Genomic DNA, 18,699 nt, shown 5'->3' on the forward strand with positions numbered 1-18,699 from the left:
CAAACCCCTTTGGAAGAGGTGAGACCCGGTCGTTTGGTCTGCTCCTGCACATTAAACCGGATTGGACTGATTTGGGATCCAAGTCCCTTTTGATGGACCTTTTTGATTTCTTTAATATACTTGCCATCTCCTCAGCTGACTGACCCAGGTGGTCAGCATTTAGAAGCTAAGCTGCCTGCCTCAAGGTTCATACCTATATACATGCTTGCTCTTCTGTACACAGGTTATGGACAGTCCTTGGACCCCTAGACATACCAAGCATTGGCTTTTTGGTAGTCTGGCTAACTACCTGTCTAAAACAAGTTGGATGGTTGTTTGCTGGTCTAGCTGGCTCGAGTCCTGGCCCCAAGTCCAGTGTGTCGTGTCCTCTTCGTAAGACCACACTGTTACCCAGACTTCCCCTTTCAGCACTGTGACCAAGCCCAATGGCTAGGAATTAAAACCGTATATGAACATTGTTTCTCTAGGCCTGGTTTTAAATGAGGCCCACTCAAGAAGAGTTAATAAATACAAAATGCACAACCTGTATGAATTCATTCCCTGTTGGGAGGAGTAATGGAACATTGAGCACTTTCTCTTAAATTATTTTAATTTGTGTACAGTAAAAGTAAATTTACACACTTAAGTCTGAAAAGAACCCGGGCATGCATGTTAACCTTTTTACAGGCTCTTCAAGTTAATCATTTTTTCCATAGGAATTTTCCCCATACATTTTACAGTCCATAGTACACAGTCTAAAGCCACAGTGAACTATGATTACATCCATTTCATCTTTACAATGTGCAAAATCCTCCTGGGAACAGGTTGACAGTGGTAAAATAAATCGCAAAAAAAAAAATGGTAGAGAATGACAGCAAAATTTCAAAAAGCACTTCATAAAAGTGTAAAACCAGACACATGGAAGCAGAAATTGGTCCCTTATTCCCTTGTAATGTAGGCCGACCTTCACTCAGACCAGCTATGATACTGATAGTCATCATTTCAATCTGTCAGTGGTTTAAACCAATAAAACATGACCCCAAATCAGGAAAAAAAGTTCAAAGAATTGAATTCAACACAAAACAGTTGTCTGTGACATACCGCCATTTCCATGGACTGCACCAATGGGAGGCATAAGGAAAAAAACGGGCTACAGTTAAATCACGGACTTAAAGAATGAGCATACATTAACAGCGCATTTTTAGCCATGGGTTAAGAAATCAAGTTAAGGATCAAATCTAGGCCCTATGTAAAATAAAATAAAACTAAGGCCATTAACACAACAGGGGGAAAAAAACATTCAGCTGGATTTTGCAGGCAGTGTGGTTTCAAGTCATATATATTTGTTTAAGTATATAGTCATACACTGAGTGAACAAAACAGGACTACCTGCTCTTTCCATGACAGCTTTCATCTGGATTCACCTGGTCGGTCTATGATCCCTTATTGATGTCACTTGTTAAGTCCACTTCAAATCAGTGTAGATGAAGGGGAGGAGACATGTTAAAGAAGGATTTTTAAGCCTGGAGACAATTGAGACATGGATTGTGTATATGTGTGCCAGCCAACTTGACAACTGTGGGATGCATTGGAGTCAACATGGGCCAGCATCCCTGTGGAACGCTTGACACCTTGTAGAGTCCATACCCCAACGAATTGAGGCTGTTCTGAGGGCAAAAGGAAGTGCAACTCAATATTAGGAAGGTGTTCCTAATGGTTTGTACACTCAGTGTATATCCCACTTCACTTTATTCAAGCCTCCCTTTGAAGAGGTTCAACCAGTGTTTCATTTCCTCACAAAGACAAACATTGACACACGTAAAAGCCACCTTTGAAAAACAACGCAATTCGTCCCTGATTATGTACACATTGATTCTCCTATTATTAACTAACGGCCTCTCTCTAGGACCTTGATCTAGAAGTTAAACTRTTTTAATATGTTCTGCTATTGACGAAGCTTCGCTTTACAAGCCTAGTCTAGGTCTGACTAACCATTCTCCATTCACAAGGACAATCGGTAAATGCTYCACTTGATTAAAACTGAAAATAACAAAACGATGATGGCATGGAAGCAAAAATGGTAACTTCATGATATAGCGATAGAATGACAGACAGTGATAAGGAGAAGGGGGATCAGTCAGGTGTAGGGTCAGAGGAGCAGCCCAGGGGGGTCAACGTGGTGGGGAACATCAGCACCTTGGCCTGCATGAAGGACAGGTCTGGTAGCCCTGCAATCACCTTCAATGCCTCCTCACTTAGGTTCTCTTCTTTCCGGGGCTTTCTGCAGAATCCGAGAGAAGGAGAGGGACAACATTTTTATTGGAAAACACACAAACACAGGATGCATCCGAAATAGCACCATATTCCCTTTGTGGTGCGCTACTTTTGACCGAGGTGCATAGGGAATAGGGTGCCATTTGGGACACATACATTCATCCTTCACTAAATTAATGTGCCACAGTCAGATTCCAATGGGCTTCGCCTCTTTCTCAATTCTTTCCTCGATTCCTTGTGCCCACCTTCTCAATACGCATTGGAGAAGGTCAGAGGGGAGAAAAAGGGGACACGAGGAATCAAGGAAAGAGCCAAGATGTAGCAAGCTCTCTCTGGTTGCTACTACAGATGTGTCTGTCTCGACTCCCATATAAACTGGGCAAAAAAAGAAACGTCCTTTTTTCCTTTTTTCAGGACCCTAGATAATTCGTAAAAATCGAACTAACTAAACAGATCTTCATTGTAAAGGGTTTAAACACTGTTTCCCATGCTTGTTCAATGAACCATAAACAATGAACATGCACCTGTGGAACGGTCGTTAAGACACTAACAGCTTACAGACAGTAGGCAATTAAGGTTACAGTTATGAAAACCTAGGACACTAAAGAGGCCTTTCTACTGACTCTGAAAAACATCAAAAGAAAGATACCCAGGGTCCCTGCTCATCTGCGTGAATGTGCATTAGGCATGCTGCAAGGAGGCATGAGGGCTGCAGATGTCGTCAGGGCAATAAATTGCAATGTCCGTACTGTGAGACGCCTAAGACAGCGATACAGGGAGACAGGACGGACAGCTGATCGTCCTCGCAGTGGCAGACCACGTGTAACAACACCTGCACAGGATCGGTACATCCAAACATCACACCTGCGGGACAGGTACAGGATGGCAACAACTGCCTGAGTTACACCARGAAAACACAATCCCGCCATCAGTGCTCAGACTGTCCGCAATAGGCTGAGAGAGGCTGGACTGAGGGCTTGTTGTAAGGGCCTGTTGTAAGAGCCTGTTGTAAGGCAGGTCCTCACCGGCAACAACGTATGAGCACAATCCCACCGTTGCTGGACCAGACAGGACTGGAAAAAGTGCTCTTCACTGACGAGTCACGGTTTTGTCTCACCAGGGGTGATGGTCRGATTCGCGTTTATCGTCAAAGGAATGAGCGTTACACCGAGGCCTGTACTCTGGAGCGGGATCGATTGGTGGTGGAGGGTCCGTCATTGTCTGGGGCGGTGTGTCACAGCATCATCGGACTGAGCTTGTTGTCATTGCAGGCAATCTCAACGCTGTGCATTACAGGGAAGACAACCTCCTCATGTGGTACCCTTCCTGCAGGCTCATCCTGACATGACCCTCCAGCATGACAATGCCACCAGCCATACTGCTTGTTCTGTGCGTGATTTCCTGCAAGACAGGAATGTCAGTGTTCTGCCATGGCCAGCRAAGAGCCCGGATCTCAATCCCATTGAGCACGTCTGGGACCTCTTGGATCAGAGGGTGAGGGTTAGGGCCATTGGTGCCTTGGTGGAAGAGTGGGGTAACATTTCACAGTAAGAACTGGCAAATCTGGTGCAGTCCATGAGGAGGAGATGYACTGCAGTACTTAATGCAACTGGTGGCCACACCAGATACTTACTGTTACTTTTGATTTTGACTCCCCCTTTGTTCAGGGGACACATTATTACATTTCTGTTAGTCACATGTCTGTGGAACCTGTTCAGTTTGTCTCAGTTTGTTGAATCTTATGTTCATACAAATATTTACACATGTTAAGTTTGCTGAAAATAAACRCAGTTGACAGTGAGAGGACGTTTCTTTTTTTGCTGAGTCTACATGCTGATGTAAGGGGCTCCGACAGTGGCGTTAGAAAATCTGTCTCCATCTAGTGGACCAACTGTTTCAAAGGGTCACCACAAGAATGTGGTTAGTCATTCCAGCCCTGCATGTCTATAAATACCAGGGTTGTTTATGTCTGTTTGCCATTTAACTAAGTCACTTTTGACTTAAAAGTATTAGCTCTAACTAATGGCAAATATATTATCGTTATCCTCTTTATAGCATCATTACTTACCCAATTACTGCACATTGATCTGGTACTGGTACTCCCTGTATATAGCTCCACATCGATCTGGTACTGGTACTCCCTGTATATAGCTCCACATTGATCTGGTACTGGTACTCCCTGTATATAGCTCCACATTGATCTGGTCTGGTATCCCTGTATATAGCTCCACATTGATCTGGTACTGATACTCCCTGTATATAGCTCCACATTGATCTGGTACTGGTACTCCCTGTATATAGCTCCACATTGATCTGGTACTGGTACTCCCTGTATATAGCTCCATTCGTGTGTATTTTATTGTGCATTTTATTCCTCGTAACTATTTAATTTTTTAAAACTCTGCATTGCTGGGAAGGCTCGTAAGCAAGCATTTCACTGTWGAGTCTACACCAGTTGTATTCGGCGCATGTGACAAATAAAACTTGATTTCATGTTTGGGAGTGAGATGTTGGTTAAGTTAGAACTCTGAATTTGTATTGTTTTGCTACTCTCCATCTCCAAGGGGTGCAATAGACTCTGGCCACATCCCAAATGGCACCTTATTCCCTTTATAGTGCACAACTTTTGGTCAAAGGTAGCGCACTATAAAGGGAATAGGGTGCCATTTGTAATATATGCCATTTAGCAGACGTTTTAATCCACAGTGACTTAGTCATGCGTTCATACAGGCATGTGCACAAATAGCGGTCTACCGGTGTCTGAGCACCTGCCCCCCTTTGCCCTCCCACTCGCCAAGTGCCCTTTAATTTATTTTGTATTGTTTTTGTCATTGTTGTTCTGAACCCACTGCACCAAGTCGTCGTGACGTCGTCAAGTTTGCCACCCCGTTTTAGGACTATAATTTCCTCATATCGTACAAATGTGTCTCCACACACCTAGGCCTAAGCTATTGATGGATTAATGACAAGGTCATTTTTTATTGATCTTTGATGCTCAGTGTCAAAGTAGCCTGTCATTTCAATAATTTGTGCGCTTCACAATGACTAAAATAATCGAGCTAGCTAACTAGYAGATTTACACCAATCATCAACGATCAGCTGATGGCCCACCCTCTTTTCCCGATGTCAATCATGTCTTTAGGAGGCACTGTGATGTAGCTTGCTTACAATTTGTGAAGAGTGAACGTGTTGCAGAAATAAATAGGCATATGCTAAAATATGTTACAAAAGTGCGCTACAGAGGCAGTCTGTTATGAATGTAGATTATTTTGTTTAAGGGGGGGGGGGGTCATTTTGAGCACCTTCCCCTTGAAAGGTCTTTGCACGGCCCTGCATGCATACCTTTTTGAGGTGCAGTAATAGACCAACCTGGTTGGTAGAGGTGCTGGTCTGAGGTGCAGTAATAGACCAACCTGGTAGAGGTGCAGTAATAGACCAACCTGGTAGAGGTGCTGGTCTGAGGTGCAGTAATAGACCAACCTGGTAGAGGTGCTGGTCTGAGGTGCAGTAATAGACCAACCTGGTAGAGGTGCTGGTCTTCTCCATAGTAGACATAAGGCGGGCGAAGGCGTCAGCCACACGGCTCCCAGAGCCACTGGGTTCCAGTTTAGCGGTTGTTAGCTCGTACAGCTCTGGGTCCACACCTAACCACACAAACACATTATAACGGTTGCATCCCAAATGGCAGCCTATCCCCTATATAGTGCMCTACTTTGGTCAAAAGTAGTGCACTATATATGGAATAGGGAGCTAGTTGAGACATATACACAGTCTAATATTCCACKCAAAACAAGGGAGGKGGGTGCACTTTATTAAACTTCAGAGTAGCCAATTCCCAAATATTTTGATTCAGGGTTTGATTCAGTTGGTAATATTAACACATAGAAAAAAGAAGAGCTTGATTTAGTGAGGTCAGTATCTAAGCAAATACATCTAAAACAAATAGTAGTAGAAGAGAAATCTGTGAGTACGGCAGAGGCTCTTTCACAAGCATCCTTCCTCGATTCCTCGCATCGTCCCTCAGTCCTCTCCTCTTTCCCAAAACTCATTGGAGAAGATCCAAGCTTCCTCCTCTCTGACCTCCCCCGGTGCATTTTGACAGAGAGGTAAGAGGACACGAGGAATCGGGAAAGAATAAGGACTTATCCCAAATGGACTCCTAGACCTCTATACCTTGTGTACCTGTGAAGGCCTCAGAGGATTCAATGGGTGTAAGCCATATAATGATAGTAGGTCCACCTTGCCTTATGATTAGATAGCTGGAATTATCACTGTATTGTTTACCCCGATCCAATCCTCTCGGGTCTCTGAATAGGGTGTACGGTCAATTTGGGATTCAGACAAATGTATGAAAGAGTCTGGCAGTCAGGGGGTTGGAGTTTCCTGTGCTGACCTGGGATGGAGGTGGAGCTGCTTGGGCCAGAGTCCTCCACGGGCCCAAAGAAATCGAGGTTGAGCAGAGACGAGCCTCCGCTCGCTTGACATTCAACATAGCAAACAGGCAGACCGAGGCGGCAGTGGGTTATAACACAGAAGAAGAAGTCAGGAAAGAGACACACTTAAAAAGACATGCAGCTGAGCTGGTCATTATTATTAGTTACAAAGAAAGAGCACATGGGTCGTGTTCAGTGGGCAAGAAACGTTTGAAAACATTTTGCAACTGAAAATTATGCTTAAATCCAGGTACTCCCTCCATTTTATTCCGTTTGATGCCAAATGATCATGACCCAGGGCAAGCTAACTGACGTAGCCGTGTTAATGAGAAAATATTGTGAGATTCTATCTACCGGTTAATGAAAAATCTGTGTTGACAWTTTGAAGCATGAACAGCCATCATGGCTTTGTAGCATGAACYGTGCAGATCATTTAGCTAAATTGCAAAATAATTTGATTTGTTGCTAACAACAAAAGGCATAAGGAGAAGATTTGATKAGATAAATATGTTTYATGCATCTGKATATGATAAGTGAAATCAGAAATGGTCCAATATGGCAATGAAATACACAAAATATCAGAGCATGTAGATAAGGATTTTCTGTAATCTTATACTATAGTGCTCACAACAAAATCCATGTAACTCTGTAAAACTGTAACATGTAATGACCAATGGTTGATGAAGTAAACATCAGATGATGTTGCTCCATGGAAGTTAATGGAAGACAACAGGCAAAAACAGGTCTAGGCGGCTTGTGTGTTTGGACAAAACAGTTTGAGTGGTGGAAAAAAGAAATAGGTTAGCTCTGGAAAGAGCCAATGGGGACAATGGTTCATTTACTCAGCTGGTGGTTTGGGGGAGGGACCTACCGTCCAGGGGGTTAGTAAGGCCACTGCTGCTCCAGTCAAACTGGACGGGCGGGAGCACTTCCTGGTGAGGAGAGGGAACAAACAAGCTCAGAAGAGGGTGGAGACACCCAGTAAACGCGAACAGCTTTGTCAACAGGTGATTCGCCTATGCAGATGTTCAGGAAGCCTGCTAACGGACTGCTTCTACCAAAGGAGGTTGGTGGCACCTTAATTGGGGAGGACGGGCTCGCGGAATCAGTGGAATGGAATCAAACACTTGGTTTGATGCCGTTCCAGTCGTTAATATGAGCCGTCCTCCCCTAGCTTCTACCCTTTTAACAACAACTCAGCAGTCTAAGGTTGAGTTCCTACCAGACTACATTGCGGACCGATGCCATATCTTACAACGCTTGGATAGGTATTTAACGTATCAGCTTACCACTTCATGGGCACGTTCCTCTGCCCAGGCGTTGCTGACGCCTGCCAAATATTACAACGCCTGGATAGGTGTTTTACATATCAGCTTACCAACATCATATGTTATAGCAATCCGTCAGTCGATGACACAGTCGAAGATGTGGCACCCAACCATTGGATGATGCATGCAATGTCTGAGCAGGGGAACGCGACCCATATGAGAGCCATCTGATGCCCGRCTGCACAGTCGATGATGTGGCACGCTACCATTGGTTGATGCAATGCCTGCGCATCTTGTGGGACAGGAACTCAACCTTTGTATAACTTGTTTGAAAAGCACCTCAGGTTCTACATTAGACCTACCGTAGAACACATATATATAAACACACTCTCTCTATTCATTGTATACAGTTGTGACAATTGGCCTTACAGCCAAAACAGCAGTGGAGGCTGGTGGGAGGAGCTATAGGAGGATGGGCTCATTGTAAAGGCTGGAATGGAATAAAGGGAACAGAGTCAAACATGTGGATCCATATGTTCGACACGGTTCCATTTATGCCATTCCAGTCAATCCATTGAGCCCGTCCTCCTATAGCTCCTCCCACCAGCCTCCTCTGCAATACAGTATATACCACCAGGGTTCTCTAACCCTGTTGGTGGAGAGCAACTCTCCTCTAGGTTTTCGCTCCAACCCCAGTTTGTAACTAACCTGGTTCTGCTGATCAACCAGCTAATTATTAGAATCGGATGTGCTACATTAGGGTTGGATTGAAAACCTACAGGATGGTAGCTCTCCAGGATCAGGGTTGGAGAGCGCTGGTATATACTCATATACTACTGATGAGAAGAAATGCATCTAAAAAAGGCCTGAAAAATCACAAAAGATCAAAATTCCAAACATTGTACCCCAAAAGGACCATAGTGATTCAATGTAGGAGTCCAACCTGGGCTGTGTCTGGTAGACTAGTGCTTATGATCTCTGCTGGGGCCACTGGAGGTGCTTGTTGTGCTATGGACGTGATCATCTCTGCCGCTGATATGGGTTTTACTGGCTCTTTGGTGGGTTCCAGCATGCCCTAGGTAACAGAGAGGCAGGGTTACATCCTAAACGTACTAAATACTGGTATGTGTATTGGGTTGAGCAATTCTGTTTTAAACCTGGGAAGGTTCCCGGAATGTTGCAACCATATATTTGTAGCATATGTCAGGGAAAAACTTTTTGCAACCAGTTGACAGAAATGTCACCAGAATTTTTTTAAATGTTATAATCCTTGGGTTAATTTGTCTCTTGGTCCGTTTCTACAAGAGGGGCAAAAACAATTGAGGGAGCGAGTAGGTGGTTTGAAAGGGGAGATGAATACATCCTTGCAGCACATAGTTAACTCACCAGGCTGGCAGCATACATGGGAACTATTACTGGCTGCTTCTTCTGACCTGTGAACAGCTGTCGGGAAACACAGAACACATTTCACGATCATTCGTCCTCTCTCTGCTGCAAATAGTCTTACAAACAGCCTTTTTTCCCCATTTGACAGACGAGAAGTCAAAACATTCTCGCAATACAATCATGGTTAGTGTTTTTTTTCCCACAGAGCCATTAATAAAAAAAGGACAAAGGTCACAGAAAGGGGGAGAGTGGCATGTCCCAAATGGCACCCTATTCCCTATGTGCTCTTGTCAAAAGTAGTGCACTATATAGGGAATAGGGTGCCATTTGGGATACAACCAATGTGATGACTTCTGACTGGCTGCAGAACTCACAATGTTTCTAATGTCGATGCCCAGGGAGCAGAGTAGTGTCTTGTTGCTGTGCGAGCCTCCCCACTGGTGCCGCAGGCCAAACGCCTCGTGGATGTCCAGCAGTTGCCTCCACAACACGTCCCTGCAGCAACAGACGACGATGACAAACGCAGGAATGTTTTTTTATTTTTTTATTTTTTAATACRTCATAGTAATATGCAAAAATTCTTGACCGCATAGTATACAGACACAGTAAGAGTCATATTTGTGTTGTATAAAAAAAGATAGAACAGACCTGGTGAGTCTTTCTGTGTATTGATGAGATTGTGTGTAGTTATGGGATATTAGGGTCGGGACGACACTAGTATCCTGATACCCGTTAGTATCGTGGCAAGGAAACAAAACACGAAGCGGTTTAATTTCTTTAGGAAAACAGCCCTAATGTTGGAAACAAACGTAATTACGTTGTCATCCAGAGTCACATTTGTTTATTTTCCTAGTTATAGCACACAATATTTTACATACAGCAGGCTTTTATGGATCAAAGAGTTTGGCCTGCTTCGTGTTTTAATTTTCGCCATGGAAAAAATATTGCAATAGTGGTATCGTCCCAGCCCTCATTATAAAGGGGGGTATTTCTCTCACCCATTGTCTGGCACACCGCTCTTCATTTCATGCTCTTCCTGCTGTAACCTCGCAGGAGGCTCCAGCAGGGTTTTGAGAGGGACCACCTCCACCCCCACCTGCGGGGCAGGTGCGTCGGGGAACATTTCCTGAAAAAGCTTCTCCAGCCGACTGCACAGCGCCGCCTGGTATAACAAACACATGATAACAACCAACGTTGTTGAATAAGACACTGGTTCAGTGACATAACAAACACGTAATAACAATCAATATTGCTGAATAAGAAACGGGTTGAATAAGTCTTCTGTTACCACGTTTGGCAGCTGGCAGTTAGCCTCGTTGCTGGACAGGGGATGCACAATACAATAGACAGACAGCTCAAATATGAATTTATGTTTCGATGGACAATAAAGCTGCATTCTATTATGTTCAGCAATGACTAACACTGACGTGACTCAATCAACACATTTCAAATCTTGTTGTCGTGCTTGACTCCACTAGCAAGGACAAGGAGGGGCATTGTTAAATGGTATGTACTTCAAAAGGTGGAACTCCCTGCCTGGTCACATTCCTAAGGGAGGGCAGGTGTACGGCTCTCTACCACTCCAGTGATAAACGTCACGAAAGCGTCAGAATTCCCCTAAAAGTGTCACTGAGCATACTTTTCCTGGATAGTGCAATACAACAACATTCAATAGGGCACCTTCGATTACAGTAAGATGGGTTTTTAAACACCACTACCTTCCTGTCAAGTATGCTACATTTCTGAATGCTACAGAGGTGGTTCAGAAAGACACTTGCGTGATGAGTTATCTTGCCTGAGACTTGACAACTTGTATTGGCTCCCTGAGCGTCTAGCTCAGAGGCGTAATATGTTATTGTGGTGCGCAGGAGAACCGAGTTCAAACCCTGAGTGGTCAAACTTGCACAGAAAAACTTACCGATTGACTGTCTCTTCTACTGATCTGATGGCTGCTGGATGGACAGGCTGCTACAGGCTCACTCTCCTGCCACTCGTCTTCACCCGTTTCCAAAGGAGCAGTGGTGGTCGGCTTCTCTCCAAATGCAGCCCAGGAATCGCCCTCCTCTTGACCCTGTTCAGGCTCATCAAAGGCATTCCAACCAGCATCTGCATCAGGGTCCGCACCAACAGGAGCCGAGCTAAAGTCGGCAAAACTGTCGCTGACGGGAAAATCTGCAAACTTCCCCCCATCTTCGTTCTCAATTGCCTTCCCACCACCAATGTGGCTGTTGGGGGCGTCAAAATCGCCAAAGTCTTTGTCGTCGTCCACTAGTTCCTGTGTGAGAGGTGCAGGTTGTTCCTCTAGTTGCAACTCTGGCCGGTCAAAGTCAGCAAAGCCCTGTCCGCTAAACGAGCCCACATCCCCAAAGTCACCAAAGTCTTCACCGTCGTCGTCCTCCAGCAGTTGGCTGTGGTCGGCAGGTGTGGCCGTCTCCTCTTGGAGCAGCGGCGAGGGCACAGAGCCCGTCGTGCTGATGTCGCCGTACTCCTCAAGGGCATCCGTGGACAGCGGTCGGCCGAAAGACGTTTCAGTCTCCGTTTCTGTTTCGTTTCCGGACCCAGGCTTCTCGTCTGCTTGCTCGCCATTCCCATCTTCATCGTTTATATTGGGCAAAACCCTGTTTTCACTGACACCTGCCTTCTCTTCTTCCGCCTCCTCTTCCAACTGCTCAAAAACCACACCATTCTGGGCGACCGGTTTGTCAACATAAAGTGCCTTAGAGGCAGAGTCCTCGCCACAAACCTCCTCTGGAGCAGAATCCTCACTAATAACCACCTCAGTAGCAGAGTGCTTGTGTGCAAAGTCCGGCTCTACGTTCCTTTGCTCAGAGTTAGCAGTGTCTCTTTGAAAGCCCCCGTCCCCGTTGCTCAAGCCTTCGTCAGTGTCTCGAGCCTCAGCAGGGTGCGATAAAGAATCAGAGCCAGCGATGTCGTTGGATCCAGTTATAATGTGAGTGTCCCTGACAATGTCCCCTGAGCTGATTCCCTGTTCTACATTAGAGTGCACCTGCTGGCTCCGTTGCTGGCAGGCGTCCTCTGCCAGCCGTTCGTCCCGGTTGGGATTGTCCAAGTTCTCGCTGGTGCGGTTTGTCACCTTGCTGGAGTGTCCTTGAACGTCTGCGTTAGAAAAAGCAGAGAAATCCGCAAAGTCGTCCTCGTCTGCACACTCTGTGGTGGTTCCTTTCTTATTAGAGTGGATCGAATTCTGCAAAGATGTGCTTCCTTCTATTTCAAAAGTAGCAAAGCCGTTGGTCAGAACTTCCGGGACCCCACCATTGCAATCGACAGGCTTGTCTATGTTGTCAGTCTGACTCCTCACAGATATGTCCAGGGAGGTAGAATGATTACTGGCTCGAGTGTGGTCGGCAAGCTTTTTTAACTCCTCCACATTCACAGTTCTCTCTGAAGGACTGTCGTACTGGCAGCCTCCCGGCACGACACCATTTGACTTGGAGTTGGAGCGCTTGACCACAGGACCCCTTCCCACGGGACCTGAGCTGAGTTTTGACAACCCAACCACCCCTCCATTGTTGAGGAGTTCCGGTGGTGAGGTGGCGGCCAAGGCTGCGGTCTGGTTGAAGGTCGCTAGGGTGTCAAACTCAGTGAAGCTGGCGCTGGTCGGAACTCCAGAGAAGCCCCCAAAGTCCCCAAACTCGTCGTCCTCTTCCTCAGCTCCGTCCTCCATTGGGGGTGGGGAAGAGGAGTACATGCGGATCACGTCCGGCTCCATGGTCCTAAAGCAGTCACACTACGCCTTGAGGTTACACCTAGGAGGGGAAAGACACTAGTCAGTGTGACCGAAACAATGAAGGGCACATAAATGGAAGAAATGTCATTATTTCTCTCTTAAAACTGATTTCTGAAGGCTAAAAAGTCTGAATTTACAAAACGACAACGTGTTAGCCAACAGACCTAGAAGTGTGTTGCTTCAGCCTTAACCCAAATTAAATTACCAAAAGCTCTCCAGGTTAAGTGGACAGATTGTTTTCAAATTGACAGTAATTAAGTGATAATAGCGAAGTGGTGTTGTCATGTAGAAAAGGCCCGAAAGGCAATGTTGAGCGCTCATTTCTTATGACCTACCTAAATAGTAGCAAATTAGAACTGAAAATGAGGTACAATTTCTTTTATCAGTAGAAATATTTTTTGCGTTGATCTTACTGGCCTAATTACTTCAACCAATGAACTTTGTACCCAATTTGTGTTTGCATTGACCTAAGGGTTGTGTGCATGTAGTATTTGTATATTGACATAGGCCTGTCAAGATATGTAGAACGCTTCCTTTTGAAATATTAGACTTAGAGCATAGGCCTAGGCGTTTTGTGCCTCCAGGTGTGATCCATTTCCTTGACAATTTTGAATTCATCACTAAACCAGACATAGGGCATAGAAAAATAATAACTATTGATGTTCTTTTTGGATGCTCAAGGCTAAACTTGCACAATGCACTCTTAAGCCTAAATTGTGCTTTACTCGCATCCAGACTAGAGCACTGAAAGTACAGTTCTGAGTCAAAACTGGACACAAATGTTTTATAACAGAGAATTCATGCCCGTGAAGCCTTGACTAGAGATCTTAGGCCTAGTAAGCCTTGACATGGAACCTTGGAAGGCATTTGAAACATTGTTAAAACTCTAGGCTACTCGAAGTGGCTTCTGATACTGTGTAAGAAAGCAAGATGGCATTAAAGGCAAATTATCTGATACGATAGCTATTGTATTGCTATTCACAACATATAGCACTGCCTATTGCTTTATTATGGGCTCTATGATTGCATGATATGGTATGTGTCATGAATGTTTACAATACAACATATTATAATGCAACATGAATCTGTTTATAATACAACATTGTTAACTAATTAACACATCAGAAACAGGTGTCCTCCAACACCCTGTCCTGTCCAGCTAGTTAGCTATTCGTTCACCAAATTAGACTGTCTGTCAACAAGCCTAAAACCTACAGGTGATGACAGACCACTACCTAGAAACCTCCGGGTAAACAAAACAAAGAGAACACGCAACCCTCCCTATGATAATTTGTTGCCTACTATATACTTAACCCACAACCTAGCTATTTAGCTCAATTTTAGCCGAGCAAAGATTGGTTAGGTAACAACTGGAAGCAAGTTAGTTGCTAGCCAAATAGCTAACGTTAACCAGATAGTTAACCAACTAGCTGAATAAATCACTTTGATTATGCTAACTAACAGTTACATTACCATAACGTTAAGTGCCAGCCAGTCTTAGAATGGAAAACAGGCCATGGCTGGCATACACCTTACTCTCCATCAGATGGGGAGGGCAGGRGGGATAGCTAGCTAGCTGGCTGGCTAGATACGTAGCCAGTGTAGCTAGCTACCACTAGCCAGCACAAATGTCGTAGCTAGCAAGCTAATAGCAACAACTTGGCAGTCTATGCGAATGGATAGCAAACTAGCAGTAGGCTAAAATATTACGAAAATATTTTTCTACATTGATTCGAGATCGAGGGCAGAAGTGACAAAGTAGCTAGGTAGGTCGTTTTGATGCTTGCTAATACACTGGCATTTATAGCTAACTGTTAGCTAGCTATCAAGTTGTCCTCCCGTCTCTCGCTAGCCTGCTTGCCTTAGCTACTCTCATCGTATCCGGGTTGGTTGGCAGTGTACCAATAAACATTTCGGCATACCTTAATATCTTGACCATTCATTCCCATGGTTCAGATGAAGTGGACACTTTTCAGACTTAAAACAAGACAGCAAGGTGGTTTCGTTCTGACTGAGACAACTAGCTAAGGTTGAGTCAGCCGGTTATGATGATGATCCTACTTTGGCCCCTTCGCTCTCCGAATATTACCCAGCATGCAACAAGAGCTTTTGGTTTTTCCTCTACTTGGGAAACAGAGCATACTGGAGCGCATGGACGAGTGGAGAATAATCTGCGTCCAAAATCCATCTGCACTGGCAGTAGTAATACTGAGTAGTACCCAATTGTCATACTTGAGTAAAGGTAAAGATACCTTAATAGAAAATTACTCAACTAAATTGGGGGCTTCTTTTAGGTCTCCCATTCAAGCAGCTGGTCAACTGAGCAACAAAAAGATACTGTACTGCATTCCTTTCTTTATGCCTATAATAATCCTCAATCATTTCAATTTGAAACAATCCACAATTCACATTTCCAAAATGAACAGATTAATTTATGACACATGGCCCTTGATTCAAATATTTTAATTGAAAATGAATAGGCCACTGAAAGAGCTTCTCAAGATACACAGACATTGTCAAGCATCAAGGCGAGGGAATAGAAAATCACCATTCTACTCTTTAATAATAACCTGTGCCCCTGCAATATAATCTACTGGCATAGTTCATGAAATTATTGTAATATGCCATGATTCAAAAGAAACGTAATTTAATTATTGCAGAACTGAAAAGTCACCGTGTAAGCACAATACTCCACAGAATTATTAATTACTTCATAACCACTCAATTATTAATTTCCAATTACACTTAAATATTATATTATACTGAAATATGTAGTATATTGTAGTTATAAGTTAATCAATATTAGTTGATCAATATAATCAAAATGTTATAAAATAAAGGACACACTATGTCCTTTATTTAAATGTAATTTTCATCCTCATGTTCAGAGCAGTATGTAATTCCTCCTGAGAGCTTTCATTAACACCAAAAATGTATTGCTCAAGATCTCTGATCTTTTCAAGTTTTCTTTTTACCCTGGAAGCTTTTTTATTTCATGACCATCTCAAACCAACAGCACTCAATACCTTGAAACAAAAAATAAATCACGACTAACAGAAATAGGTAGGCTACATCCTATAGAAAATCCAGACAGAACATTGCATTGCAATCGATTTTGTCAGCTAAGGCTCAAAGAGGCTAAGACATTGCTTTCAAGCCGATGTCTACATTGTTGCTAAGTGTGAGGATTGTGGCAGGTAAGGTTCCATCACCACTTCTGTAAGGTGCATCCTACACAGTCCTTCTTCCCTCTATCCGAGTTTGGTAATGGTCAGACTACCATTAATCCTTAATGTGTCAATGTCCAGTAAGGATTGCACCCRGTGGTAAAAATCAAAGAGCTGGTGTCCATCCACAAATACACGGAAACGCAGTAGTTCACAATGGATCTCGATCTGGGGAAGAAACAGCGAGGGGAGGAAGTTCAGCCATATTGTTGTATTGTGAGTCTTAAATCATGTGTTACCTTCTTGAACCTGAATGACACCTGACACTTTATTTCAGTGTTCTCAAAATGTGCTTAATCGTATGAAACAATATTAAATGTTTCTGTTTATTCCAATGTAAACCTAACCCTATGCTATAACCACATTATAACCTATATTATAATCATAACCCTATGCTATAAATTGCAGGATTCAGTGACACTATCAAAGGGTGGAATACAAAGATGAGCCACTGAGAAGAAATGAAGATCTTCCACATAGCCGGAAAGGTTGGTCCTCGATGAAGGGGAAGTAGGGGGATGAGCTTCTCAGCGTCGCCCCAGGTTCCCGAAACACAGGCCTTGCGTAGGAACTGGAGGTCCTCGAACTTGGCACAGAGCTCCAATGCCACGTCAGTGGGAGGAGCCTCATCCACTGTGCCACACCCACAGGCCAAACTGATGTCAAAGCTGGGTAGCCACAAAGACCAAAAAAGGTAAGTGTGTTAGAAAAGGTAGTCTAAGTCTGTTATGTATTTTGTGTTTCATTGTTTACATATACAATACTTACTGACCTTGTACAAAGTGGATTACAATCCTGACATTTACACTTCATCCTCCCAACTTCGGTGRCATTTTCCCACTCCACATGGCAATAGAATTCCAATACAACTTAGAGCAGATTTTTCTAAGGTACTGTATGGAAGCCACATCAAGATACTCTCACACTACATATTATTTGTAGCTGAGCTAACTTGTATTTGATAAAGGATAGTCATGCTCGACGTCCCAAATGGAAACCTTTCCCCTTTATAGTGCACTTTATAGGGAAAAAGTTTCCATTTGGTATGCAGGCATGATGTGGGTGTGTCCAATGTACCCGTCAGGCTCAGGATTCACTATCCCCATCACAATGATCTTCTTTCCAGGCCTCATGCCACCTCTGATACGACCACTGAATGGAACTGACTGAGAACAAAGTACCATACATTTTCTTCACACATCCAGATGTCATGTTGAACATACCCTCAGGGACTCAAAAGACTTTCTTCAGAATAGGTTCATATTGGTATGTTCATCAAAATAACATAACGCTTACTAGTCTTTGCACAACCTCTTGGTCAAGGGAGATTGGACTGCATTTATTTCTATCAGATTTGTTAGGATGGTCACCAGTAGCCACAGTTCTCTTTAGAAAGGGAAGCACATATAATACATGGTTTACATGTTTTTCAACAGTAGTCTGTATGCTTCAAGCAAACAGAGAACACACTGCTCAGTTTAAGAAAATTGCACTTTACATTAAAATGATAGATCATAGCCTAGATTGGTATGAAAACACCTATTGCCTTGTTGAAATGAATAAATAACACGGAGCACATTGAAGACGACATAATAAATTGATGCTGCTGCATGATGTCGACAAGACTGACATCCGTGTGTGCGTGCCTCGTATGATCAGCACGTGCTGAAAAATTACAGCAGATGGAGTTAAACTCGAGTCTACATTCCATTGGGAATTAGTGATAAAGTAGCCTATTAGTAGCACTTGAGCGACTTTTAGTCCAGTCAACGTAGCCTACCTTGAGGAATTTAGATATTCTATTATATTTAAATTAATCTATTCAATTTTCCCAAAGGTCTGTATCTATTAGGCCTGGGCTATGCTACACAATCTTGTGAATAAATTAAAACATATTTCTCATATTCACTTACCAGTTCAGCCATCTTGACCAAATGGAGGAAAAAAATGATCAGCTGAGCTGAAAGGTGCTCTGTCTGTCGCACCAACGTAATACGCACAGCAGAAGTGACCTGACAGGTAGACTACAGCAGCGACGGTGATGTTGGGATTTGCTCAAAAATGTATGCATGCGGTTATTGAGAACGGCGACCTCCTATCTTGCGTCTTGCTTAGTTTCTGACCTGAAAGCTGCTGACGAAATCAAAACCTAATCCGCCTAATCCTTGTTTACTATAATCAGATAGCTTTGTTTTCTCTTTTCTATCCTCCAGCTCTCTTTCAATTATAGTGGGATAGAATGGGGCAGTGCCCTTTTAAAGTTACTGTCACGATCGTCTTCTTGTGAGACATTGGACCAAGGCGCAGCGTGTGCAAAATACATCTTTATTGTGGAAGAGAGAAAAACACGAAAACGAACACTATACACAAACTAACAAAAACAA

The 18,699-nt window shown here is 43.7% G+C and overlaps 2 protein-coding genes across 3 annotated transcripts; both read right to left on the bottom strand.

Annotated features, from left to right (window-relative positions):
* Positions 1-568: 568 nt before the first annotated feature.
* On the bottom strand, positions 569-15,181 carry LOC112068823 (aftiphilin). 2 transcript variants are annotated; one of them, XM_024136034.2, is made up of 10 exons: positions 15,011-15,181; positions 11,259-13,107; positions 10,339-10,502; positions 9,715-9,835; positions 9,341-9,397; positions 8,898-9,029; positions 7,558-7,618; positions 6,647-6,730; positions 5,774-5,897; positions 569-2,260 (listed from the first exon to the last, which is right to left on the bottom strand). In XM_024136034.2, the coding sequence occupies exons 2-10, from the start codon at positions 13,068-13,070 to the stop codon at positions 2,113-2,115; spliced, it is 2,703 nt and encodes a 900-aa protein (XP_023991802.1). In that variant the 5' UTR covers positions 13,071-13,107; positions 15,011-15,181; the 3' UTR covers positions 569-2,112. The 2 variants fall into 2 exon arrangements, with proteins under 2 accessions (XP_023991802.1, XP_023991803.1); XM_024136035.2 differs by lacking the exon at positions 6,647-6,730.
* A 718-nt stretch (positions 15,182-15,899) lies between these two features.
* Positions 15,900-17,978, bottom strand: LOC112068824 (galectin-related protein A-like). Its single transcript, XM_024136036.1, is given in 4 exon segments — positions 15,900-16,484; positions 16,797-16,831; positions 16,833-16,983; positions 17,393-17,978. Coding segments are annotated over 4 exon segments (438 nt in total). The 5' UTR covers positions 17,500-17,978; the 3' UTR covers positions 15,900-16,339.
* Between the last annotated feature and the right edge of the window lie 721 nt (positions 17,979-18,699).

This window comes from Salvelinus sp. IW2-2015, unplaced genomic scaffold, assembly GCF_002910315.2.
Source record: "Salvelinus sp. IW2-2015 unplaced genomic scaffold, ASM291031v2 Un_scaffold761, whole genome shotgun sequence".
NCBI lineage: Eukaryota > Metazoa > Chordata > Actinopteri > Salmoniformes > Salmonidae > Salvelinus > Salvelinus sp. IW2-2015.

Bases quoted from the DNA above. Each gene is read 5' to 3' on its own strand.
- LOC112068823 (XM_024136034.2), bottom strand. From the start codon at position 13,070: ATGGAGCCGGACGTGATCCGCATGTACTCCTCTTCCCCACCCCCAATG. The intron at 6,731-7,557 runs GTAGGTCCCTCC...TTGAATGTCAAG, and splicing joins CCTTACTAACCCCCTGGACG to CGAGCGGAGGCTCGTCTCTG. The intron at 5,898-6,646 runs GTCAGCACAGGA...TTGTGTGGTTAG, and splicing joins CAGCTCCACCTCCATCCCAG to GTGTGGACCCAGAGCTGTAC.